This window comes from Caloenas nicobarica, chromosome 14 (assembly GCF_036013445.1).
Source record: "Caloenas nicobarica isolate bCalNic1 chromosome 14, bCalNic1.hap1, whole genome shotgun sequence".
Classification (NCBI taxonomy): Eukaryota; Metazoa; Chordata; class Aves; order Columbiformes; family Columbidae; genus Caloenas; species Caloenas nicobarica.
Genome location: NC_088258.1, coordinates 1,831,183 through 1,857,704, shown reverse-complemented (window position 1 = coordinate 1,857,704; position 26,522 = coordinate 1,831,183). Strand labels below are relative to the sequence as shown.

Sequence of the window (26,522 nt, the reverse complement as noted above, 5' to 3'; positions counted from 1 at the left end):
TTGACTGGTGAGTAATAACCAGCTTGCTGGTTGAAAGCAGGAGTGAGTCTGCACCGGCACTTTTATTCCTGCTGGAGTGTCTGCCCCCACGCTGCCACCTCCACGACTTCATCAGGATGGTAAATGCCATTTCTTCATCCCCTTCCCAGCCCAGGGCTCACTGCCCGGCGTGGTTTCCCCTGTGCCATGGTTTGCAGGTTGTGGCTCTGGCCTTTCTGACACTCCGTTCCTTTCTGACACTGAGCAACACGATTATTGTCGTCTCCCATGGACCCCTGGCAATCGAGTAAGAGACTCTTTTGGGTCAGAAGTAGTTTGCGATATCTCCAGGCAGCCGAGCCCACAGCCAGGTACTTCTGGTGGTGACTTGTGGATTTTGTTATCTCCCCAGATCTTCTCTCCCCCTCCAGTCGTGACACATTTGCAAACAAGGCAGTAAACAGCCATGAGTGTCCCGAGGTGAATAATGAAATTGTGGTTTCAGAAAGTGCCAGGAAACACAGGATGCTTCTGAACTCTGTCCCACCTCTGGAGCCTTTTCCATTTTGGTACTACGAATGGGCTGTTTATTGGAGCAGCAAGTTAATTTTAAAGCGCTCAGTTTTGAGGGAGAAATGCTGTTACCAGGGAGCTGGTCCCCGGTGGGTGCCGTGAACAGTCACAGGGTTAAGTAACAGTTTCCAGCAGCACATAAAATCACAGAATACGGTGACATGGTTGTATCCCATCACAGAAGTTGTACCGATGTGGTTGCAGAAGACGAGGGGATGGTACATGCTGGTACAAAGCCCCTCCTCTCCGCCTCACCACTCGCATCTCCTTACAGCCGCCCGATTTTATTTTATTTTTTTTCCAGGAGCCCGTTTTCCTCCCAGCAGCAGCCGCCGCTGTTAGTTTTTCCATATCCACCGGGAACTCCACTCCTCATTAAAGCCGTTCCAGGGCAGGAGGAGGGGAGGGATCCGGCTCCTTCCAACACCACGGCCCTGCCAGAGGCTCCCGCTGTCCGGGCTGTAAACCGGCACCTCTTGGCACCCTCTGCACAAAGAGGTCCCTAATAATCTAAGAATCCCCTTTAAAAATAACCAGAATAAGAACAAAAGCCAAATTTTCGCATTCTTGTTAGCTGCTTTGAGCCTGGGAAAGGAGTTCATCAAGCGCTGATTGGCCCCTGCTCCTCCCCTCTCCTGGGCTTGTTATATCCGTATTTATTAATTCGTCCAAGTCTTCAAATTAGGTTGGAAAGTTAGTTGCTCTTTGCTTTTCCTGTCAAAGCTTATGTGAGGAGGACAGGGAGTTTTTAATGAGACTCTTTCAAAGTGTTTGCTGCAATCTAAGCGCTGAAAACAAATTCATATAAATCTGAATTTTAAACCCAGACTGTCTTTGAGTTCCCTTTGCAGTGATTTAACTTCCATTCTCCTGAACCTTCACAGATCTCTCTGGTATTTCTCCAGGTACCAGTATCCCGGGTTGCTGAAGATGTGCTGTCTCCAAGGATGATCATTATTTGTACCCCTGTGCCAGCGGCTTGCTGGGCTCTCTGTCCTCACGGGGAAGAATGACAAATTTATTTACATTCAAAGCTGTTGGCCTCCTCCATCTAAATGCGGCAGTGATTTTTCTTTTTGTCTTGTGAAATGCAAGATTATGAAGCAGTACTTTCGTGCACGGCGTTTTCTTCCCGCCTCCCATTTGCGTCGCCTTAGGGACCAGTTGGACATTTAGATGGGCTGCAGGTGAACGGGGTGTTGGGGTCATGTTTTTTGGAGTTCAGTCCTTTTTAAGTCAAGATGTACTGTTGGAGTACAATTACTTTAGCCGTTCGTGCTTTTTAACAAACGCGGGACTGAGTCGTTGCTCTGCCTGTTTGAGGTGCCCGTTGTAGCATCTCGGAGAGATGCAGCTTTCCAAAAAGATGTGAGCAAATGTGTGTGCGACTGCAGGACCCTTCTGTCCTTTGGTCCACGGGGTCAAGACCCTGTGGAGACGCTTAGTTCCGTTATAAATACATATTTGTCCATGTGAATATTAACTGTGGGGCTTGCGCTTTTGTAGCTGCTTGTGTGTGTGCACAGAAGCTGCCGCCGTAGACCAGAGCTGGTTCTCCCGCAGCTGAATTGTGTGTTCACGCAATGTCGACTGCTTCCTTGGGTGGCAACATCAGAAACGAGTATCCCGCCGGCTACGTATTGAGAACTTCTGCTCTGGGATAAGACTCTTGAGTTGTTTTTCAATTATTTTTTAACTGGAAAATTCTGGTTTATTTCTTTATTCACAAGGGATTGCCTTCAAATAGTCAAGTTCTGTAAGGTCAGCCGTAGTAGTGTTTATACAGAGCAGATTCTTTGGGTAGTTTTGATAGATATACCGGCAGCAAGGTGAGGAAATAGAAGAAATGGTTCGGTGTGGAGGGCAGGGATTCTGGGGGGACAGGGGCTGGGGTGACACCGGCTCGGCTGCCGTCATGGCCCGGGCGCATCTGCTAAAGGGTGACAACGGCGTCGTCATTATTGAACTGGAGTGGTCCCAGTTTATAAGTCAAATTAAAATGATCCCCATCCATGTTTTTCTGTAGTATTTCCTGTGGTGCTTTCCGGAGTTGGCCACATTTTTTGTCCCTGATCCCTGGGAATGAGAGATTATGAACAGCGGGTACCAGCTTTACATGAAGCAATGGTTAGCAGTTCATAACTATTTTTTTCCCTTAAATATAGGAGGAAATTGCTGTCTATGGTGAGCTGTAGATGTTTTAATAGCAAGTGCTGTTAAAGAGTTTTACTTCCTGGCTTACTTATTTGTAAATTTTATTTTAATTAGTGCATCGACTTGGAAATGTGTTAATCACTAATACATTGGTTCTAGCAACTCTTTTCTTTTGGGGTTGGCGCATACTTTAAATGCACTGAGCTGCTTGTGTGGGCGAGAAGCTTGCTTTTTAAATATTTTATGGAAGGCACAAAGTCTCAAAGGTGTTTTATGTGGCAAGCTAAAGATGTAATTTAATAACAACAAATAGTTGAGGGGTTATTCAGGGAAATTTGCCTCTGTGGAGAAATGCTGAAGAATGTAATGGAAAATCCAAATTACCTATGCGTGGCACTCTGCTTTCTCTTGCCCCCCATAAGGATGAACCTGTGGCTTAATTCCATTTAACTGCTCTTTTTATGGCAGTATCTGATCCTAAAGTCTTTGCTTTTCTCTGCTGGGTGTCTATAGCGCACGGGGTCACTGGTCGTGGGGCATCTTCTACTGGTTCTACTGGTACGTGGCTTTCAGGAGAGGTTTCCAGGGGCGGTTTCAGGGGGTTGGACCCACTGACCGCTTGCACACTCTGGTTGTGATTGTGATAAACCACAGTTCTCTAGAGACGTACTGAAAATTCAGATTTCAGGGGGGAAAAAATGAAATCTGATGTTTTAAAAATCTCTGTAGATGTTTTCTGCTCCCACCAGCTATCCTCTTCTTGGCACAGAGTGAGAAAAGAGAAGGCTGGATACAAACCCTGGCTCTTCCCTCCTGGTGCCGTCCCGTAACACAGTCCTGGCAGAGGAGAGGGATTCGAAAGGAAATGTCAAGCGATTTGCAGCAGAAGTGGCACCAAATGTCATTCCAGGGGAGGTGATGTGGGCGAGGGGACCGAGGGCCACGGAGACCCCTCTTCTGTCCTGGCCCATGGCGTTGATTTGATATAGTGGTGATTTAATATAGCGCTGATTTAATAAGCATTTTAGCCGCGTCACTTTTTGTTTTGTCCTCCTTTCCTCCCTGAAGTTCTGCCGTGTCTTTTCAGCCTTTCTGCTCTGATCTCTCACTTCCTCGGTATTTCCACAGCGTTCAGCATAACTGAGGCCCAGACATGGACAAACCCCTATCCAAACAAAAACACTGTTGTTGTTTTTTGGGGTTTTTTTGTGCAAACACATTTGGGATGAGCAAATGGGACAGCTCTGAGCTCACTCGCACCTTCTTGTTTGCCCTTTCTTGGCAGTGGGATGCTCAGGACTGGGCTCAGACGGTTGGAATAATCCGTAAATTATTGGCAAAAGTTGTGGGCCATGGCACAGGGCTGGGCAGTGGCTCCGGGTGGCTTTGCATTGAAAATCTGAATTATTTAAATACTTGGGTAGGCAGAGACGTGCGTGGGGGTGGCCTCATCCTACCGTTGCTCTTTTGCTCTCCCAATTTCTTGTGGACAGTCGTGTTTGCTTTATTTTGTCCTTGATTTAAGTACAGCTGGAAAGGCAGCTTAGACTGTATTTAATAACTAGTCCTTCAACACAGAGAGGTGCAGAAAGTAATTTGTCCCCTTGCCAAGCACCAGAAAGAATGAGCATTTTGTTCTTTGCTCCACGGTGATTTTACCTGGGTGTATTATGGAAAGAGAGAAAGACTTGTGCTACTGTTACCCTGCGCCGTGTTGATTTATTGAAATTGGAGCTGGCGAGTGCGAGTCGCGAGGTACGTTCTGCCACGGAATTTCTAGGAGAAATATACAATTGGTCTGGTTATTATTTTTTCCCTCCTCCATTCGCTTGGGCGCGATTCCAGCTTTTGCACTTAAGGAACAAGACTTTAAATTAGTCTTGAGTTTTAACACAATGCAGCTTTGCCTTCGTATTCCCAGCGTTTTACTGCAGAGCATCCGAGCTTGCGTTCTGGTTTCATCTCCATCACCTTGCTCTGAAATAGATAGTTTCTTCTCTCTCTTTTTTTTTTTTTTTAATTTTTTTTTAGAGGAATTAACTAAAAAGAAGCTGCAGACAATTTTTCTGCTGTGGCTTTGCTTTAACTTAAATGTCATCGTCCCCTTTCCCTGTGCATCGGGATGGACTCTGGGTGCCTTTGGACACCCTGGCAACCCATCGTCTTGGAGCTCCTGGCAGAGCTAAACCTCTCCTGGACCCAGGACATGCGATTTGTCTGCTTTTGCCAGACACGTGTGGCCTCTGAGCAGGTGGGAGGAAGAGGAGGAGCCAGGCTGGGCTTAAAATGGGTTTTATCAGACTTGCAGAGCAGTAGAGGTTGGGCAAGAGCTCAGACATCCCCTGGTCCAAGCCCTGCTCACACGTGGCCTCAACAAGCTGGGGACACACTGGGATGTTTCCTCTTATTTCAGCAATACTTAGGTTGTTGTAGAAATCGTTATACTGGCATTGCAGCAAGTGCTCTAAATGACCGTTTTATTTACAAGATTAATGGCAAAATGGAATAAATTTGTTGGGCTATAGCAGAACTTTATCTCTTGTTTAAGTAAAAGCAGATGTGAAGGGGGTTTGTTGGGTGAGACAGTGGAGCTGGTCATTTTTGTAGGGCTTTGTTTTGATTTATGTGCTCATATTTCTGTATAATTTTGTATCTGCTTCCAGAAGCTGCAGTGCGAAGAAAATGTAAGGATTAGGAATGGTCTGTTCATTACAAATAACGAGGTCTTTCTATGAAGGTCATCACTTAGAATCTCTGGATGTGTCACCGAGGGAGGACACGGGGCAGCCCCACGTGCGCTGGCACCGGGGGCTGGGGGACTTGAACCCCCTCCTATCTCAGTCCAGCCTAATAAAGCGCGGGGTGCATTGGGTGTGGAAAAACTGACACAGATGAGAAAAACACAGGGAAAGAATCTTTTAGAGACGTGATGCTGTGTTATCCATGTCTAAGATCTGTTAAAAGAGTAAACTCCCTGATAGCAACTCTGGTTAATTTATTTCCATTTAAGCTCTATTAAAATATATGAAGAAATCCTTCCCTTAATTAATATTGCCGGCATTCATGTATTTTTTTATTTCATTATTTTTAAGGCAAGAAATTCAGGATGAATATTTTGTGCTGATTCTTCGAGACATATTTTGTATTTTCTTCTTAGGTTGCTTCTCCTCCAGTTTTAAATTATTTACCGGGCAGGTTTTAACTCTTAGAGAAAATCTCTGATCCGTTAGAGCTCTGCAAACCCGGCGGGGTTACATTGGGAACGAGCCTTGAATCTGTTCCCATTAACAAATTCTTGACAAATGAACTTGGAATTTGAGCGTTGCGATGCTTAGATTTCCTCTGTACTTCACCAGTAGCGGGTTTCAATTAATTGTTGTCCCACATAGTTATTAACCGGTATCTGTGATTTAAAGCACTTCCACAGGCTGGTGTTTCTCCATAGAATAATTATCTCCCTCTTGACACGTGTAGTAATTCTACAAAACACTTCAACACGTGCTTGCGTTGAGACCAGGAGCGTTTGCCGGTGGATCGGGACCGGCACAGCAGTCATTGCTTTGAGGGGTAAAAGGCAATTTTGATGAGCACGTGTAGGGTGGAGAAATGGAGCTGGAGGTGTTGTGGAGACCAGAGCAGCTGGGCGCAGGTCCTCTCTAGTCCTCCCGCTTTCTTGCAGTCCGATCAGTGGCAAGAAGCCGCCGTCCCTCTCCAGCGGAAGATCAGCTCCCAGGTAACGATGTCCAGCTGTACTGACAAAATGTGATTGCTCATCAGTTTGCTTGATGACTTAATCTGGGGCTGATTAGCATCTTGGAGGCTGTCCAGACGATCAAAAACGATGCATCATTTTGCCGCGGCCCCACAGTTTATTTACCATTTTAGCATCCTCCTGGCTCTTGCGTAGCTGCAGGAGCGTTGGGATGCGTGTTCGCTCTCCACGAGGCTCAGGTTTGGGGAGGAAGGGGGTGCCGTTGTAAGGAGGAGGGTGTGAGCTGGCTTGGCTTTGTGTCACCAGAGTGTAGCTCCAGGGGACATGTTGGTGGCCAGGGCATCACCCGGCGAGGTGCCGGCTTCACCGGGCAGGGGTGCCGAGCATCCTGCGCTCACCCTGGGGCATCGCTCCCGGCAGACGCTTGCTGTGCCCTTGGGGCGATGCTAAATCCATAACAGCAATAAAAACCCTCTCTATCCCACCCCCCCAAAAAATGCTATGTTAAGCAACTGAATGCATTTTCTGTTTCTTCTTGCAGCTTTCAGATCATCACCCCAACAAGACTTTCTGCTGCCAGGGGGGGTCGGGGAGCAGGACAGAGGACAAGGCTGGGGGGGACGGACATGGGGACAACGTCTGCGGCTGCCGGGTGAGCCGGTGCTGCGGAGGCAGCCCAGCAAGGGTTAAAGCTGGAGCAGGGGCTGCTGGAAGAGTTCAGTTGTTTCACATTAGGCCGGGGCGGCCCTGGCTGCTTTCCGTGCTCTGGGAGCCGGGGGCCGAGTCCCCAGTGTTAAATCTGCGTAACCGATGCCGTACAACTGGCACCAGCCTTGACCACAAGTGGCCGTTAAAATAAACATCTCCGGGCTTAACTGACAGGCGGGCTCAAGGAGAAACAGGCCTGCATGACGGGGAATATTAAATACCCGGCGAGAACCTCACTTCATCAGACAAACACACGCCCCCCTCCCCGGCATCGCCCCGGCCCGCGGCATCAATGGGCGCAGTGTTTGGGGCAGGCGCGTGGCGCTCCCGGGGGTGACGCGCTGGTGCCAGCGGTGCCGGAATATGCGAGAAATTCAGCCCCAAAACCCGCCCCGGGGGAAAACACGGTGGGATGAGCATGGGGACCGGCCGGCACCGCGGCCACCATCGCTCCTTGGGTCAGAGCTCGTGCTCCGGGACGTTATTTGGTGTTAGGAAAGGAGGTAAAAGGCTTTATTAAAAATGAGAAGTTTGGCATAGATCGGGAGTCTTATTTATAACGATGATTTGCAAGCTGTCCAACTCGGGACAAGTGTGAGGGCATTATTATGTCCACGGGGATGGCAGAACGACACATTTATTGGGTAGAATTTATTTGTCTGTGGAATGTATTTATTTTTTTTTAGGAAAGCATAGAAACAAGCAACGCTTACAAAACAAGCAAAGCGATTACACAAGCGCAATACTTTATGGGCCTCAAAGCAAAAGGATCTGGACGTTCAGATACACATTGGTTGGTGCTGGTAGGAGAGATTTCACCCAACCCTGCAGACAACCTGAAGTCCATCTCGGTTAACGAGTTACTCCAGCACGTGCTGCTTAAAATCTGCCACGTTTTTGTGCTGGATGGTAAACCACCAGAGTTATTAAGAATGAACTGTAGAACTTTCCATTCCTAAATTGTCCTTAAAAATATAGGTAATTATTATTTTTACCCAAGAAAGGCCTTGAGCAGGACAAGGACATTTATAACAAGCACACATTTGTATCCAGATGTCCAAAGATGCCCAAGCCTGTTTCCTGGCATTAGCGGAATTTAACATTTCTGTCTATGTCGCACTTTGTGTGTATTACTTCCTAGCAAATTGTCATGTCTTTGTAAGAAGTCACTTTTTTAACGCATTAATTAAACAATAAAGATAGTTCTTGGGGTGATATCCACCCAAGAAGACACGATGCCTGTTTGAAGAGCTGTAGAGGTGCCGTTCATTGGCGAGCGAGGGCAGAATTGGCTGTTGGGTTTGTCCAACTGTTGGAAGAGTTTGTGCGTCGGCTCCACATGGCAAAGAGTTCTCTAGTGAATTGTTTTGCTTGCCCTAAATTCTTTCAGTCTACATCCTTTGTTACTAGGGAGAAAGCTTAAAAACAGAAATAATCCCTGCCAAGCTTTTGGCTGCATCTTTGGGACAGTTACCTGTTTTTTCCTGGTTTTGTGTTCGTGTGGGGCGAAGGGCTGAAGGGGATGCTGCTTTCCAGGCTGCTCTGCTGTGGCAGATTTTTTTCTATCTTTTTTTTTTTTTTTTTTTTCCCCTCTTTGGAAATGAAAGGATTATTTTTATTCCATCCTGCTCTGTGAGTGCTCTTAGGCCTGAAATCTCCCAAATCAGCCACAGTGTGTTCTGTGGAGCTGGTACAGAGTAAAGCAACCTTAGTGTGAGCATCACCAAGCATCTAGTGAAAGGGATGAGTAATTTCTATGCCCACTTAAAAGGTCATTTTGACCAAGTATCACAGAGAAATCTTTTTGCCTGCTTATCCAGGAGCTGTACTAACTTCATCTATAGAGAAAGACTTAAATTTGTAAGATACTGTGGACTGGAATGAGTGGAGTTATCGTGGTGTTCATATCACTGTAGTTTCTAGAGGAGAATGGCAATAAGATACACCATATGTTATTTTATCTACATATTCAAGTTGGATTGAATTGGCATAACCTTTTTGCATTTAAAAAAAAAAAAGTCTTCATTATAGCGATGCAGGACCTGTCAATAAATTGGAAAATGTATGTGGCAGATTTGTCAGGTGTTACTGCTGAATAATGGGTTGGAAGAAGACATGAAACAAGATGAGAATATGTGTTAGAAACGTGTGTTTCAGTGTCTGAAGCAAAGAGGTGAGGTCCACAGAAGCACAGACGTCTTCTGTCTGCACCGCCGGGTTCTTGGGTGAACTCAGTATGGAAGGGTAGAGTAGCCCCGTACCCTGCGCTTTCTCACATCCCAAGAACCTTATGCAAAACGTTTATTTCCTTAAAAATGCCCATCCATTTTTGCACCACTCCAATGGGCTGAAGAGTCAGGTCAGGGTTTTTTGTTATTTTGGAAGAATGTTTTACGTTAAAGGCATTAGGGGGACGTGTGGCAGCTCTTTGTATAAAAATCCAGCAGGATGGATGGGAGGTGACCGTCTTCAGCTTGTTTCACCATTTTGAGCCTTGCAAAAACACCTGGTCAGTGTTGGGATCACTCTTTTGTTTCATTTTAGTATGAAAATTTCAATTTACGTTTTTCTCCTTCTTTTTCTGCCTTGGCTCAAACTCTTCTCAGCCCAGCCCGGGTGACTCGCAGAGCGAACCAGCGCCAGGATGCCCTTCGCACTGTCCCCTCGGCCTCTTCCACCCCTTGGATGTTTCATTTACAACAACGATGGCTCAAACAGGGCAGTTGGTTGAAATGTCTGTGTCTCTCGGGCATTTGGAAAGTTAAACGAGGCAGCTCGTGACGCCGAGTTCCCCCTCATGCCCCCGGCGCGGCCTTCGGCCTGGAGCGTGGTGGCGTTCCAGTTCAGAGAATTCAAATGGCCGTCCAGGTAGTCGGTTCCTCGTGGCACAATTTACCCTTTGTGAACGCGTTTTATGAAAGATCTCACTGTTTGTCTCAAGTTGTGGGGAAAAAAAAAAAAACCAACAGCCAACTAACCCAACTGTAAATGTCCAGGCCACGAAACTGCCTAATCCAAACACAGGCACGAGCTGGGGGCTTTGCTGGCATTCGCCGCCCGCGGGTTCTGCCCATGTGTTCCTTGGCCTGGTGCTGAATGTCGTATTTATGCACACCAGAAAAAAAAAAAAAAATAGCCCTCTGAAGGAGATACGATCCTGGTTTTAGCACCGAACTTTTAAAAAGGGAAAAGAGTGAAGTAACGAGGGCCTTTGGGAGAGTAGCCACGGTAGGTTTTTAGAGTCGCGAATGGCAGGTTAAAGTCCAGGGTCCCTGGAAAGACGTTTGGAAAGATGTTCTTCTACCCTCTCGCCAAAGCAGCAGATTTGCCCTTCAAAGCACATCCCCAAAGAGAAAAGGGACCGTTCTGCATCGCGAGGGCCTTTGGTGGAAATGGAAAACAGGCACTGGCTGGTTTGGAAATAGCTTCCTGTTCGGGGCAAATCTACGAGGATTTTGTGACCCCACCAGCTCCGTTATCCCTGCATCTGTGCCCAGGGCTTCTGTGCTGCGGGAGACCTGGCAGCCTCCCTCACTGGGACCTTTCAAATGAGAGGAAAAGGGCTGAAAATGACCTGCCGTGGTCCCCGCAGGCATCGCGGGCACTCGCAGGGCTGTGGGTGCCAGAGGAACACGCTCCTCAGCACAGCGTCTCCCCTTGCTGCACTTGTTCTCAGCCAAGCACAACGGAGTTATAGCAGGACACCCAGGAGATGATTTTCCTATAAATCCTCAGCTGGGAGAGCAGGCTGTGCTCTGGGGATATGGGCTTTGTCCTCATTGAATACAAGCTTGCCTTCTTTTTTATTGTGGCAAGTAGTTTTTCCTCTTCCTCGGACCATCTTTTATGCTGTAGGTTCAGCTTCGGCTGCTTAGAGCAGCCTGCGATCTGTATTTTTAGTGCTTAAATTGCGTTTTACACACTTTTCCGACCTTCTGGTAGTTACAGCTCTATCTGCTGGCAGCAGAACACCATCACAGCCCAGGGCTCTGCAGCTTCTGATGCAAAACAGAGACCTTGATCTGCAAAGCAGCAGACAGGAGCCCTGGGGCGGCTTTTGGTTCATGTGTCCTTGTCCCTGTTATACCCGCGGGTTACGGTCACCCATTTCCCATGGCAGGTGGCATCCCGGTGCTCGTCGGCAGCCAAGGGTGACAGCAAACCGGAGAACAGCCGTGTTTTGAAGGAGTGAGCTCAGCAAAGCCGCTCCGTGTGACCGCAGCGCGGGCTCCGGGCTCTGCTGTGCTGACTGAATCTCCTTTTGTTTGTGGAGGTTTAAAACCACACTGATTCGGATATCGTGCCACGGCTGCATTATCAACTAGAGCGTGCCAGGAGCTCTTTGCTGAGAAGGTCAGAAAATCCCAGTTCATTGAAAATTCTCACAGAAAAATGTCGCAGGAAAATTTGCTGGGCAGGTTCCTCAGGCCCGGGAGGAGTCGGGCAGAAATACAACCTCTGGACGTGCTACAGCCCAGGAGTGAAGGCACGAGCGTGGGATAAGGGAAACCACCCGCAGCTTGAAGGCATTTTGGGGGGAATTCATCCATCTCATTCACATCCCTGTTGGGCACCAAGCTATTTGTCTGTGCCAGGTGATGCAGACCATGCAAGAGACTTTGCAGAGATCGCAGAGGGCAATCATCAGCGAGATGAACAGCACAGGGTTATCAGGGAAGTCTCTGAGGTGCCAGATATCCCGGGAAAATGGGCTGTGGGACCCACGAGATCCCAACTGGTCCTACCTAGAATTAAGAGCATGGAAGACGCTGGTTCCTGGGGTGACCTGTGCTCTTTGAGATGAAATGTCGACATACTTTCCTTTGAAACGCTTCATACTTAGGCAGAATAAGGAACTGCATGAGCTTTAGTGTGGGAAACATTAAGCACCATCATCTCGATCCACTTGATGGTGGAGCTTTGGGTCTTGCAGTGATGATGAATGCTTGACGTGGTGTCCTGGCTCCGTTTTCTCTCGTTTGGGCTGTTTATCCCCGGGATGTGACAGTTCACAACCCATTTGCAAGACCACGGGACAGCAGAGCTGTTGTCTGTGACCTGATTTACCCGTTGAGTACCTGGTGGGAGCTGGCAAATCCATCACCGTGCTCGTGGACCAAGGCAATACCTCTGGCCTGCAGGAGAACAGGCTAAATGAACCCAGAATAATGTGTATTAAAAGAAAATGTAAAATGGCAGAGGCCACATGAACTAAGCAGAGGTATTTTCTAGCTGTCTAGTCTAACGTTTGGTATCATTTTTCTCTAGGATTACAGGGGCTTTCACCTCATAAATTTGTGCCTGTTTGAGGTCGTTAATCTTTCTTTACATGTTGCCTTGCAATTTTAGAGCTTTGCCACCATCTGGGATCACATTTTAAATGGAGTTTCCACTCAGTACGTTCCTTTTCATGAAATTATTTATACATATTGAAATATATAATAAATATATCAGGACTGGGTTGTTTTTAAATGTTTTCAGTGCTTTCGCAAGGGCTTACCTTGTGTGGAAAAACTTGTCTTCTCTAATAGAGAGCCGTAACAGTGACCAATTAAAGAATCACATTTGCAATATGCTCTTAAATGGCAATTTAAAATATTGGTGAGCGACCTGCGTCGCGATCCGCTGGGGAAGGTGGGCTCTGTTGGAAAGAACCAGGCCTGGGAGTGTGTTTCTGTGTTGGAAAATCTCGAATAAGAGACGCCCGAGGAAAGGGCCATTTGATGGCAACTGGCTGTCAAACCGGGAGAAGGATTCCTGCAGCTCCCCTTTGCCTTTGGGATGGGACCTCCTTGGAAAGGATGTCTTGCTCTTAGTTCATGTTTCTTACAGACCTTCCAACCCAGTCCGCTCCCTAAACCAAAAACGCCCCATCTCAGGTGCTCTTAATAAAAAAACCTTCTCCCCAAAGGCGGGAATGACCCGCGGTTGGTTTCACCACCTTCTTCTGGCCCCACCAGAGCCAAGATGTCTGTTCCAGGCCCCCGCTAATTATTTTAAAGGGATTTTGAACAAATAAATAGCCTGAGCAGTTCAGCAGTTCCTTGTGTAATTTTAGCTCTGGACTGCTCCAAGAATGTACAGAATAAATAGGTGAATCTGTAATACATCCACAATTAACTCTATATAAGGCGGGCAGCTCGGAGGCACGCCGTGGAGGGACAGTGTCAATAAACAGGTATGCTGTGGGCTGTGGAAATGTGCTTTTTGTTAGTGCAGGACAGCTCGGAGCTGCAGCCTGGAAAAGCACACAGTGCAGCTGTAGATCCTTCTGCCCCCACCCAGCTTGTTGGAATTCGAAAATCCGTCATTTTGGTGTATCCAGGTAAAGCGCATCCTCGCTGGGGTAAGTCAGGGCTGACTCATGATGAGCAAAGCTTGGTTCGGATGTCACAGATGTGGCAGGAACATTTCACCTACGCTGGTGACTTTGCAAGTGCAACTTTGCGAACAGGAGGGAAAAAAAAAATCCTTGGGATATTTTACAACACCGAGGCATGAAATTGCACAGCAGAATTTTCTCCCAAGACCCTTTCCCCTCCGGCATTTGGAGCCACATGTGCAGCCATCATTCCCCAAGAAACCCAATGCCCAGACGTGAATCATTTCTCTGATTTTTCATGCTTTTAACTTTTCGTTGCTGAGGCTTCGCTCGGTCAGAAGAAGTAGGGACCTGTTTCAGCTTTGAAAAACCTTAGACGGAGGGACGGCTGGGGAAAGGAGTTAAAAATGAAACAGCAGATTTATATATATAAAAAGTAAAAATATATGTTCTACATCTGAAGTTTATTTAGGTCCTTTGGGAGAGTGGCGCGGCACTACGTCTCTACTAAATTGCCAACATTTTATGGTCGTGCTGGCACCGAGTCAAACACACATCTCCTTGGCTTGGGTTGCTGTCTCAAAGCAGGCAGATTCCAGTGTGGTTTTCTATGAACTGAATATTACTATTGACTGGACAAGGGAAGCTCTGCCCAGCAAGAACATATAGGTAACTTTTCTTTTTCATAGATCTGTCGAGACTTAATTATTTTGATATTGCGTTACTGAAGAGCGGACCCCTTGTGACCCACCCCGACATTAGATCTCTGTGCATTTTAAGACGGATGCCTTTTTTCAGTTTTTTCTGATTTTGATTGGAATCGTATTGATAATTGGAAAGTTTTAAACGGCCTGTTTCTAACTGGTTAGCTGTTGTGCGTGCAGGTATGTTAGCAGCACGCACGTGGAGATGTGTGGATAAAATAGACACGGCACGAGGTGCAGCTGGGATTTGCACGAGAGGCTGAGCAGTTCCCAGCTCAATTTCCTTTCCAAACCCTTGCCTACATGCGTATCTTTGTGCGAAATCCCGACGTTGTTCATCAATCACGGTGCCCACCGCAAAGCCTCACCGGCGGGAAGCAGCAGCTCTCCCTAATCCCCCCGGTTACGACGACGGGTGTTTTGCAGGAGCCCTTGGTTACGGTGCAGCACGAGACGGTCTGATTTCTGTCACGACACGCATCTCCCCACACTTCCCAGCAGCTGCCGGCGACCCCGTTTATCTCCTTTCTGCCTCTTGCTCTTCTGCACGGGGCTGGGACGCTGTTTCTGCTGGGGCTTGGCAAAGTGGAGCTTTGATCTGCAGATGCGTCGGGAGGAAGGGTCAAGATCTGAAGCAGAATTGACTGGCAGAGAAAACAGCCTGCTGGATCATGCTGATCAAATTATGCTCTGCGATGGAGAATCCTTTATATTTTTTTGGTCTGAAGTACGAGGGAATTGAGCGCTTTGCTTTGAAGCTGAGATGAGTTCATGCCTCGGTGCCTCGGGAAGCTGGAGAACTGTGCTTTACCGTTCGTCCGTGCCTTCCACAAATGCTCAGAAAAATATTAATACCCCTCAGGCTGCTTTTCTTCACCTCTTTCTGGTCTTCCCTGTTGGAATCTCTGGTGCCCACAAGCCGTTAATGAAGTGTCCATTGCACCAACTTATTCCTATTTCTTTTGACCGAATAGTTGGTTCCTCTCATCATTTATTCATATTTGCTGTTTCTCCCTTTTCTTCTGTTTTTCTAGATTTTTCTGCCTTTAAGTGCACTCAGATCTGAGTGGTTTGGTTAAGTAGGTGCCTTTCAATGGGAAAAAGAATGGTGGTGTCTAGAGTGTATAGGAATATTTATGACTTGCTTTGTTTTTCACCGAGCCAGTTTTCTGCGATAGGCACCCAGGGTGATGTTTTGAAAGGCTGTCCTTAGTGTTGTTTTAATATTAACACCAAGTATACTTTTGGTTATCTGACTCAATAGATAATCTGAGTTTACCTTATACAAACAGGTAGAAGAATGGATTTTTTGTTCACCTTTTTGAAACAGATTAATTCGTAACTTTGTGCTGGTTTTTGAAAGACGCCTGGTGAGTTCGAGCATTTGAGGTTCTCCGCCGAGCGAGCAGATACAAGAGAGGCTCCTGCATCCATGTCACAGAGCAAAGGAAGCTAAAAACCCATCATTGCAAAGGAGAAAACTTAGTTGATATATCTCTGGGCTCCTCCTCGTTTATGATCTTGGTGGGACAGGGTCTTCCCCACCCTCCCGGTTCTTTGCACGGGCGTTGTGCCGCTATAAAAATCACATCCCCGGCCCCGTCTGGGTTGTTCAAGGACAATGTGGGACTTGTTTTCCTGCACACGTGGAGGAGAGCCTGGAGGTTTCCCCGGGCTGAGCTGGGGTATCCAGCACCGGGATTAAATACTTGGTCGGAGTTTATGTAATAAGGAGGCTGAGAGGAGAGACCGTGTGCATTTACAGTCCCAGAGAAGAGCGTTTACTCCGGTGTATAATAGCCTTCTGTTGGGTTTTAGTAGCGTATAGTTTAGTAAATTAGGAGTCTTCAGGTACTTAGCACTTTAATGGTTCTCACTAAGAACATAATTAAACCATAGACCCCTTAGGGAGAAAAAACAGTTTATTGTGCATATTTTTAGAATCTGTTACCAGCCCTCATAAAACCAGGTAGATACAAGCCAGAGAACATGCCTTAGCTGGCGACCCAGAATTCGTCCAGCAGCCCCCGCAGTCACACGTTACAAATCTGCCCCGTGAATTATGGAATTAATTTTCCCCGATCTGATCTCAAAACGCATTTGCAGTGCAGTTTTTCTCCGGCTGCTGGAGGTGTGAGGGAGGCAGAAAGTTTATTATACTGCACCTTGTGCTGACACATAAAGCCCGTTTTTGCTAATCATTTTTTTATTTAAAAACGTGTTTCACGGAGGCATCCAGAAATGGGGCTTGTTGGAGACAAGGGCTCCGCTCTGTTCCCCACACCACGCATCTGCCTTGGGCTTGTTTGTTGAGTTGCAGCTGACTCGGAGCTGCATTTTTCTATGTGTGCGTGTCCGGGGTTCACAGATCTCGATGCCGGCGAACTCCTGGCTGCTTCGAGATGCTTCTCCAAAGCTCAGCGTCCCCGGCGAAACGAGCTGGTGAAGTGATCCTGGCGTCACAGGTGTCTGTGTTTGGGGCCGCAGCGATTCACACGTTGCTCTGGGTCTTTGCTCTTGCCTCAACACCCCGTTCCTGAGTAAACAGGGATTTCTCCCCGGGACACCCCTGCTGCAGCATCTGGAAGGCATTGGGAGGAACACACACACCGCGCTCTCCTCCCCCAGCAGCTTTTTAACAAATGATACATGCGAATCACTTCTCCATCGCTGCGTTTTGTTGTACATACTCAAGGCTTACACGCCGGAAAAGCCGCTGTGGCAGTGGGCAGGAAGGGTCCCTTGCCGATGGTGTCCCCAGAGGCTCCATCTCTGGCAATGCTCTTACCAAATGTGTTTCTTCTGTCAGAACAAGTGCTGAGGAACCATGTGTTATTTGCGGTGTGTCTGCTGCTGGTTTAGACTTTGGGGCTTGGGAGTGGATGCTTGTTGTTGAAGTTATCTTGCCGGTCACGCGGTGTTGCCCCCGCTGACACCGTGGTAGTGCCAGCGCTGATGAAGTGAAGGATGGCGATGCTACAGTACCTGTCAGTGAATTATTAACCCATGCTAGATTTATATGCTTTTTTTCCCCATTCCTACTTCTACTTCAGGATGAGAATTAAGCTGCTGCTAAAAAGCACAGCAGCGAGAGATAAACCGCGGCAGACCTGGACCGTCCCCACGTGGACGCGTATGTGGCTGCTACATGAGCCCAAACCAAGAACTTTCTTCTACTTCTTGTCCTCCTGCAGCGGGTCTAGAAGCAAGAATTTTCTCTTTTTGCCCTTAAGCACAGCAAATCGAGGGGACGATATCTTGAGTCCCAGCCCAAAGCGACAGGTGGGATGTGCTGGCTGCTGCTGACCTTGGCAGATGAGGCACCAGCGTGAACCAGGGATGGAGGGGAAGGGGATGGGGGAACCGAGTGGCACATTCGATAGCTAAGGGTGGGGGTCAGACTGTTTAGCAGGGCCTGTTGCGGTAGTACAAGGAGTGATGGCTTTAAAATAAGAGGGGAGATTCAGGCTGGACATGAGGAGGAAATTGTTGCCCCTGAGGGTGGTGAGAGCCTGGCCCAGGTGCCCAGAGAGGTGGTGGCTGAACCATCCCTGGAGACATCCCAGGCCAGGCTGGACGGGGCTCTGAGCAACCTGAGCTGGTGCAGATGTCCCTGCTCGTGGCAGGGGGGGCACTGGGGCAGCTGGGGAGGTCTCTTCCAACCCAACGATTCCATTCTGTGATCTTTGCTTTAAAATTAAACAGTGTCAATGCAGTCTTGCAAAGCCACAGTCAAATGTCCCAACAGCTCAGTGCCATCGCGTTATGGGATTTAATGACATGTGTAAGTAGGGATGGAATTCCACATGTAATACTGCTTGTTCTCCGTGGTCCCTCGTCAGAAGTGTTGTCTGCGTCGAAGAGAGCGGATCCAGCGCGCTGCGATGGGGAGAGGCCAGCGGCTGCATCCCGCCCGGGGACGCAGCAGCATCACCGTCCTGCAGCTCTGCCCTGTTGGGATCAGGCAGTTACGTCTGGAAACCAGCTCGTCTTGGGCCAAACGTTACAACCTGTAGGGCTGATACCTCATCATGGTTAGAGCACTTAAAAGTAATCCAAGAAGACAAGAAAGCGACTTGCCTTTTTGGAAGGATAAAAGCATTTCTCAGCAATTTGGGATCAAGGTAAAAAAAAAAAAATCTGTTTGTGAGCCTCCCTGACGTTCTGGGAATGCTCAAGCAGAGCCCAACGAGCAGATTAACTCAAAACAGGTCCCGTGTGGAGGGGAAGGACCCTCGGTGGCACCCGGGAGCCGTGACCTCCCGTCCCCTCGTTGAGTGGCCTTGGCGGAGCCCCTGACCCCGACACGGCTCCATCCGGCCCCGCCGGCCGGGGAGGAAGGATGCGGTCTGCTGTCCTGGGGCTCGCGGCAGCTCCAACCCGGAGAAAGCAATGGCTTTATTAATCCCAGCTCTGCTAATAAGGAATTACAATAGTTGTGGGATTTGGCAGTGGAAGCACGCTCGGTTGCCATGCCTCGTACAGTTATTTTCCTTGTTTTGTTTGTATTTTTGATTTAGTTGCAAATAATTTAAAGATGTGTTGTGTCTCCCTCAATTAAAATTTGCATGTTCATCTTTTTTTTTCTTTTTTGGTCACAGTTTTAAAACCATTCTAATGGATTTGGGCTTGTCAGATATGCTGAGATGAATTGTTAACTTTTTTCTTTTTGCTAAAATTGCAGTATTTCTAAGGGTGGCAGTTACTAATATATCAGGATTTGTGTTTGTTTCCTTTGTAAAATTTGCAGCTGTACTGTACTGGATGGAAGATCTCCCAGTGTCAAAAAATTTCAGGCTGATAGAAGAATAATATTGTCACAAGGCCAGTATGTAAATACCTTAAACCAATATAGCATGTTTAGAGGAATTACACTTTCCTCTCCCAAATTACAATTTTGGAAAGCAAGTCTACCACCACATTTATTTCAAATTTAAACATTTTGAAAGAATATCTCCTAAGTTTTGAAATCTGGTTTCTATTCCTGGCTCTGTGTGACCTACCGTGTGACCCTGAGAAAATCTCTTTCTCAGTTTCTGTATCTGTTTCATTGCTCTGATGATGTCCAGAGCGGTTTAACAGCCGTTGGTGTCGAGCTATGTGTAGCATTTCAGTATTAAATAATAGCGGGTTTAATTTAAGATGAGTGCGGTTTGGTTAGGATGGAAAAAAGAGAAAATTAAAACTCTTGGTTTTTTAAAAGATGTGTTGGTTTAAAGATTCCTTGGGTTTGCAGAAAAAAAACTGAATTAATTTGCTCTAGAAAGGAGTGTCCAGCGGCAAAGGACAGTTCTCCCGCGAGCAAACTTGGAGAAAGAAATAAGGAAAAGACCCAGAGCTCTGTTGCTCCCCGCAATGATGAGCTTTGGAGGGGATTGATTCTTTTTTTTCTTCCATCTTTCAGACGCAGCCGGTGCCCAACCCCATCGCCTACTTCATGCATCGCTCGCCGTGGTGGTTCCACCGGTTCGAGACCCTGGTCAATCACTTCATCGAGCTGCTGGTTCCGTTCTTCCTCCTCCTGGGACGGCGGATGAGCATCGTCCACGGCCTCCTGCAGATCCTCTTCCAGGTGAGATGCTCCAGAAGTTAATTCTTATAGACATCTTTCACCCTTTGGAGGGATTTTTCTTAACATCCAAGGGCTGTTCTTTATCTCCGAAGACACTTAAGCTGTTCTTTACAACCACCAGACTGAGGTTCGTAGTGAAAATAATTTCTTCAAAAATTAATGGCATTCACATTCCAGTTGACTTTTTTTTTGGCACATGCAATAAATAAGTCTGTGCAAAAGTCAGAGGACAGAAGCTCCTGCATATATAATTTCCTAGACCGCATCTGATTTCTCTCATCTCTGCCCAGGGATAGTTCAAGGAGCTCATTGAACCCCAGTGACTCTGACTTGCAGAAGCACAGCTCTCAGCTCTTGCTGACCGCGCCGTTTGTTCAATGTTGCTTCAGCATCATGAAATTCATCCTTGGGAGCTGTTACTGCTTCCTGTAAACACGTGTGATGATTAAACTGGAGAACAGCTTATAAACTCTATCGATAAAGCACAAAAATGCTGATCAGATTTGAAAGGGCCGACATAGAAGCCACGGGATCTGCGCCCTCGCAGAGATGCCCACTCCTTCTCCTGCATCCCGTGGTGCTTGGGTACCACCGAACACACAGCTTGGACCTCTGCTCGCTCGGCATGTCTTTTGGCCTCAGGTTTGGTTTTGTTGGGCTGGATCTCGGGCAGCTGGAGGGACAGAAGAGCCCTGACCCAGAGGGTCATTGCTCCACACAGTGCCAGCTGTGGTTGCGATGGGCATCACACCTGAGGTTTTAAGGGTCACTTGGAGGATCATATTCAGCCCAACCCTAAAAAAAACCCTGCTCTTTTGTCTCATGGACAAAACAGAACGTTGCATCTCTGTTGGCTGCTTGTTGCAGAAGCAGGCGGTGTTGTGATCGGATGGAGATTGGATTAACAAGCAGGAATCGCGCGTAGAAATACTTCTGCGTGTAAGGAAGTGTAGGGATCATGGTGGTGGCTCTTTCTAAGGTGAGTAAACCCAGAAAGGAGCAGATCACACGACGGTGAGTGGCTTACGAGAAAACAAACCACGTTGCCAAATTCCAGGCTTTGGCACGGCTGCCAAGAGCTGTCATGCTCTGCTCGCTTCTGCCGTGGCAGAAAAATAATAGTGTAAGGGACTGAGGTGGTGATGCTTTGTCTTCACATCTCTGCCACAGTAGATGTCCATGACCAGAAACCCTGACCAAAGGCTCCTCTCTCATCCCCTTCTCGGCTCTGGGTTTCTCCATCCTTGCCGTGGTCGCGGTTGGGGACAAGGATGTGGCACACGGGGGATGCGCCCCAAACCCTCAGCTCCAGTGCCCTCCGGCTCCTGGCAGGGCCCCTGACGAACAGCACGACCGTCAGTGCTGGGGAACTTCAGACGGAGCCAGTGGGATCTGAAAAAGCCAACTTCCATACACTGAAGGCTCATAATGCCATATTGTAAACGCATGCATCTAACCACCCTTTAATTGGCGCTTTATTGATAGTTTGCAATTACTGACTGATTTCTGTCATGAGGGGAGTCTGCAAAGGAAAACAGGGTCCCAGTGTAAAATGCAGCTCTGGTGCATTTATAGCATTTCAACAAAAACCTGTTTATTTAATATTTACTGCCCTTTTCTTCATTCAGAATGACTTTTATTGACAATACTTCTGCTCTGCAAAGGAAGCAGTAAAGTTTAATGTTGATATACCACTTAATTCTGCTTTTCAAGATTTGAATTGACATTACATGCAAGTTTTATTGGACATTTTATAATTGTTATTGGAGTCGTGGTGGCGAGGTTGAGTAAGTGTATTTTTCCACATTCTAACTGGCCTGGAGAATATTGCTTTGTCAGGAGCCCAAAAAAACTGTGTTTTAAAGAAAAGTCTTTTTTTTTTTTGTTGAAGTGTGAAGTTACTCTTCTTGCCTTGTTCACATCTGTAAGGAAAAAGGCTTAGTGAGTTTGGAAATGTAAGAGAGGAGCGGCTTGGGGGAGCGGAGAGCCCCCGGGAGGATGGATGGATGTCGGTCTGTCTGTCCGTCACCGATTCCTGTCCATGGGCCATATGGGTGACGGTGGCTGAAACACACACTGTGCAGGGACCATCCCCTTCCCATGCTCACCCACCCACCCGTGTCCTCATGACACCCAAAGTGGGGTGCACGAGGAGTCGGGACACCCCACGGTTTTGATGCTTCATGTGCATTAATGTTGTGATCTCAATTTGGGGTCTGCCGGCACTGATACGAGTCCCTGTAGCTCAGGTTTCCAGAAATCTCCCCCTTTGGCTGCTTTTTGATCTGGAATAAATCAGAGAGTCTTACTTAATGCAAGTCTCTTGATATAAATAGTCTTTGCTTAAAAAAAATAATCAAGGAGTGGGTTGAATGCTGGCCAGTTCCCATTAGAAAAATCATCGTTCATTGTCGCCAACCACCAGACTGGGGAGGGCTTTGTGATTTACAGCTGTGGGTGTAGCTGTTGCAGGACATCTGCGCACAGAGAGATTCTCTGTCCAACTGCAGCACCCAGAGCACATTTGCCAGGATCAAAGGTGAGCGGAGAGAAAAGGTCATCCAAGATTTTTCCGGCCAGGCCCCGTCAGCCGCGTGTCCCCTGGGCGGGCTGCGGAATGGGGACAGCGCCAGGGACTGTCCCCACGGTGTGGCACAGGGTCCCACCTGTCCCAGCTTCAGGAGCATTTCTCACAGCAAACAGGCAGGTTGGTGCTCAACAGGACTGAACAGTTTGTGCCATCGCACGTGTTCCAAAAGGAAAGACTCCCAAACTCCCATCTGCACAGGTTGACATCGCCCCATGAGGCTTGCTTCTTCCTGCGGTGTCTGGTGGAACTTAAACCCCTTGGGTTCCTGAGACCCCAAGTCGTGCATTGACCCGTCCCAGCGAGGGAACCTGCTCAGAAATCTCAGCCGGCATGAAAGCATCGGCAGGTGACAGTGGCAAAGCCTCCCCTTTAGACTGTGCCGAGAGCATGCTTTTGCATTTAGAAAGAAATCTTAGGAGAACGGCAGCCAATTACAGAGAATCTCCAAGGTAAATAGACAGCATCGTTTTAAAAAAAAACCCAACAAAACATTCTAGCATTTACAGTACATAGAAATCGAAATCTAAACCAGAAATTGCAGTAAATGGACGTTTAAGTTTTCAGCGTCGTTAGGGATTTATGGTAAGCAGGTGCCAGACTTGACGTGCTGAGCAACACCGCTGCAAAGTGTCTGTGCCAGGAATGGAGCTGGAGGAGACATGTAACTCAGCTCCTGCCCTGTAAAAACAACCTGGTGAGAAACGGCCGGTCTGAGCCACAGAAACCTCCAAATAAGCCTGAGGTGGAGTTTGCCCTTTGTTCATATAGAACCTCAGAGTTTCTGAGAGTTTGCTAAATATTCCAAGCTTTTTGCTATCATTTATTGTTGTCCTTCCTGCATTTTATAGCTGCTGCGCAGAGGCAGGACCTCGTTCACCAAGGTGCTGGGGACATGTGTGTCTCCTCATCTAAACTTCAGTGCTGGGGTTGGGGTTTTGGGCACCTTCTCTGATTCCTAACGATGGGCTAGTTTTCACTGAACGTCTCTTGATAGTTGCTGTTGAATGTGATGTTCACTTAACAGGATGGAAATCCAGCTGCAGGCGGTCGTGGTGGCCAGTGATTCACAAAGCACTTTGATGAGTTATTCTTTCATTTTGAGTCTGATTGTACCGATTGGCTGATTTTTTTAGTAGCGTTGGGGTCTGAGCCTCAAAAATATGCATGTAGATCTGAAGCAGCCCAAAGTTCAGGAGAAATAAAGTCCAAAATGTGGCTGCTAGTATCTGGAGGTGGAAGAAGAATTCTTGGAGGGTCTTGAAGACCCCAGGTGAGGTCTGGACCCTGTTGTTCATGGTTCTGTAGAAGCATCAAGCCAGAGCCTGCCCGTGCCCTGAGGAGCTTGTGCTTTTAAGGGAAAGGGAGGATGACAGTGTCGTGTGAGGAAGACAAGTCCTTTCCCCTTCCCACCACACCACCCACGAGAGCATCGCGCCGTCTCCCCTCCCTCCCCGTTGACTCTTCCATCCCCTGTGCTCACACCGTCACCTTCTCGTGTCCGTAGGTCCGTCTCTCAACCACCCACGGCCACGAAGAGCCGAGGACCAGCGTGCGTGAGTGAAACCGGAGAGGGTGCAAACCCACGGCCCCGCTGCTCTGCGGGTGTTTTCGCTCGTCTCCGGCGCTGGCTCCTAAAACCCTGAAGCCGCATGTTTTTTTCACGACGTCTAACGCGCAGCTTACACCAGCAAACGTGTTTCTTGGCTCCTTGAGGCAGGCAGTAAAATTACACTGCTTGGCAAACGGGTTGATGAGGGGAAGCGAGAGGAAAGCCAAAAAGTCAGGAAAAAGCCACCTTGCCCGTCCGAGCTGGTGGGTAGCGCTGGGTTAGGGACAAGGCGAGGGGGCTGAGGGTTCTTACAGCCCGGGGGTGGTTTTGGCCGTGCCAGCTGGGAAGCAGCTTCAGTATCATAAAGGTAAAGCCCAGAAATAAGTGAATAGTAAATGGAAAGTATGAAGCTAGCTCTGTTGGAATGGCAGGGTTGATCCTTTGCTTCCACTGCGCTGTTCTGGGTCATAGTCATATAGGCACAGTTTGGGGTTTTTAGGATGTGGGGAGAGTTTTAGGCCTTCAAATCCCTTTGGATTTGTATGAAATTGGGGAGCCTGACTCCCTTTCACGGTCCCTGAAAAATCCCGGCGTGTTCTCCTGCGTGGAGCATCCTCTGCGCAGCCTCGGGAGCTGCCGGAGGGATCCGTCCTGCCGGGATGAGCTCAGCCCCAGCCTCACACGTCGGGACAGATGTTCCCCGGAGGAGCCGGAGCGGCGGAGCCCTGGGCTCGCCAGTTCCTCGCTGCCACCGTCCTCCTCCCGACGAGGTTTGCCTTTAAATTCGGGCCATCTCGGGGTGTTTTTCAGCAGGAGCCGTACACAAAGCAGGGGGATGACAATGCCAAGAGCAAAGCTGAATTGCAGCCTTGCAGAAGGCAAAGATAAAACCTCGGCAGCCAAAACCCCCTCAAACTCAGAGCGCTGACAAAGAAAAGCTCCTGAGAGCTCCCGGGGTCCGGCCAAGGAGCTGCACGGGGACACAGCCGCTTTCTGAGCTGCTGGAGAGCTGGGAACACGCGGGACAGTGGGCAGAAAAGTCATTTTCCTCTTTTTTTTTTTTTTCTTTTTTTAAGCAGAAAACAGTTGTTGCATAGATAGGTATTTTCTGCCTTCTTTTTTTCTTTGGCTTGGACAAACCCCAACCCCCTAAAAACGTTGGTGGAAATGGACGTTTTCCTCTCATCAATCCTTTTCCCATCTCCTCTCCAGAGCTGTGCATGGGAGGCGAAGGGGGATGTTCCCCCCAGCTCCTGCCATGCCGCGAGACGTTGGAGGGATGAGCTGCCCTTCCAGCCACACACACGCAAATTAAATCATGCTGCTGCAGTGCCACAGCTGCAACATATTGTGTTGCTGACTTAGGAGGTAGCAGAGGTCACAGCAGCAGCCCAGCGAGAAGGAACAAAAATTAAACAGCTCCCCCCTTCTCTGCAGAAAGCGTCTGAATCCAGTGTTTGTTTTCACTTGTCAGATATGAGCTCGGTTTTCTTCTTTTTCTTAAAGCTGGTGCAAATCAGATGTGTCTCTAGGAGGATTATCAGGGTTACACAACTCCCAGGCTTGTGGCAGAGGAATCAAGCCCTTCATTTGTGCTTTAATTACGCACCTACAGGACATTTGCGCAGCTCAAGTAGTTGTTTTTTCTTTATTCATGCAGAGTAGTGCCGTTACCTTATGAACATGTTGCACATGAGAATAAATCCGCTACCGATTTGCCATGGGAGCCACCTCAGGGCTGCCACGAGGCAGCAGCCAGAAAATTCGGGCGTGTGTTTGCGCTTCTCCCATAAAGATCGGCACCGTGAGTACCCTTAAAACCATAAAAGAGACTGCAGATGATATTCCTCTAGGTGATATCCCCAGGCCAGCCCCCGATTTCACTTGTGGACACCCCATGGGGTGGGATGCAGGGCCCGTGGTCCCCCCGAGGAGCATCCCCGGAGCAGCATCCCCGGGAGGCTGCGAGCGAGTGGGTGTTCACTGCTCGGGCCGGGCAGCCTTTCCCCCCCGAAAACAAAGAGGAGATTCAGCCTTCACAAAAGTCCAAATTTTGTTGATTTTGTTGTGGTTTAGAAAAAAACAAAACAAAACAAAACAGAGAACATCCCAGGAAAATTAACAGCAGAACATGGAGTTTGATGCTAGGGGAGGAATGGTCCGGTGGAAAATAGTTTTGCAGCTGAGTTGTTTAAAAATCTGCTTTGGACTTGGGTGCATGTGAAATCAAAGGAGTTACAGTGTAGATTTTCTGTTACGTTTAAGCCACCTTAAATTAAATACTGAGCAATACTCCCCCAAAAATCCAACTTAAGCAGGCAGAACCCAAACTATTTAATCGCTTCTATATTTGATTTCACATCCCGCTCGATCGTATCTGCTGCAAGGCGAGGCTGCCGTGCCAGACACGAGAAAACCAGCACATACCACCCCAAATCAGTAAATAACGCTGCTCGTATAATGGTGTCTGGTATTAGTTAGCAACAAGTTAAGTTCTTGCATTCTGCAGTAGTTGGAGTGACTTGGAAACACTTACTGTTAGCCATAGGAGTGCATTTAATTAGCTTCTGATTCAGGGGGCTGGGGGTTTTTTTCTCTCTCTCTCTTTTTTTTTAATCATTAAATAAAGTGTCACCCCTAGCCAGTGCTGTAAACTCTA

General features: G+C 47.9%; 1 protein-coding gene across 2 annotated transcripts in view; it reads left to right on the top strand.

Annotated features, from left to right (window-relative positions):
* The window catches only part of LMF1 (lipase maturation factor 1), a 181,030-nt gene that overhangs the window by 105,889 nt on the left and 48,619 nt on the right, over positions 1-26,522 (top strand). For both annotated transcript variants that reach the window (XM_065644838.1, XM_065644836.1), the window contains one exon: positions 19,557-19,724. In XM_065644838.1, the coding sequence (XP_065500910.1) occupies positions 19,557-19,724 (168 nt within the window). The remainder of the gene's footprint in view (positions 1-19,556; positions 19,725-26,522) is intronic.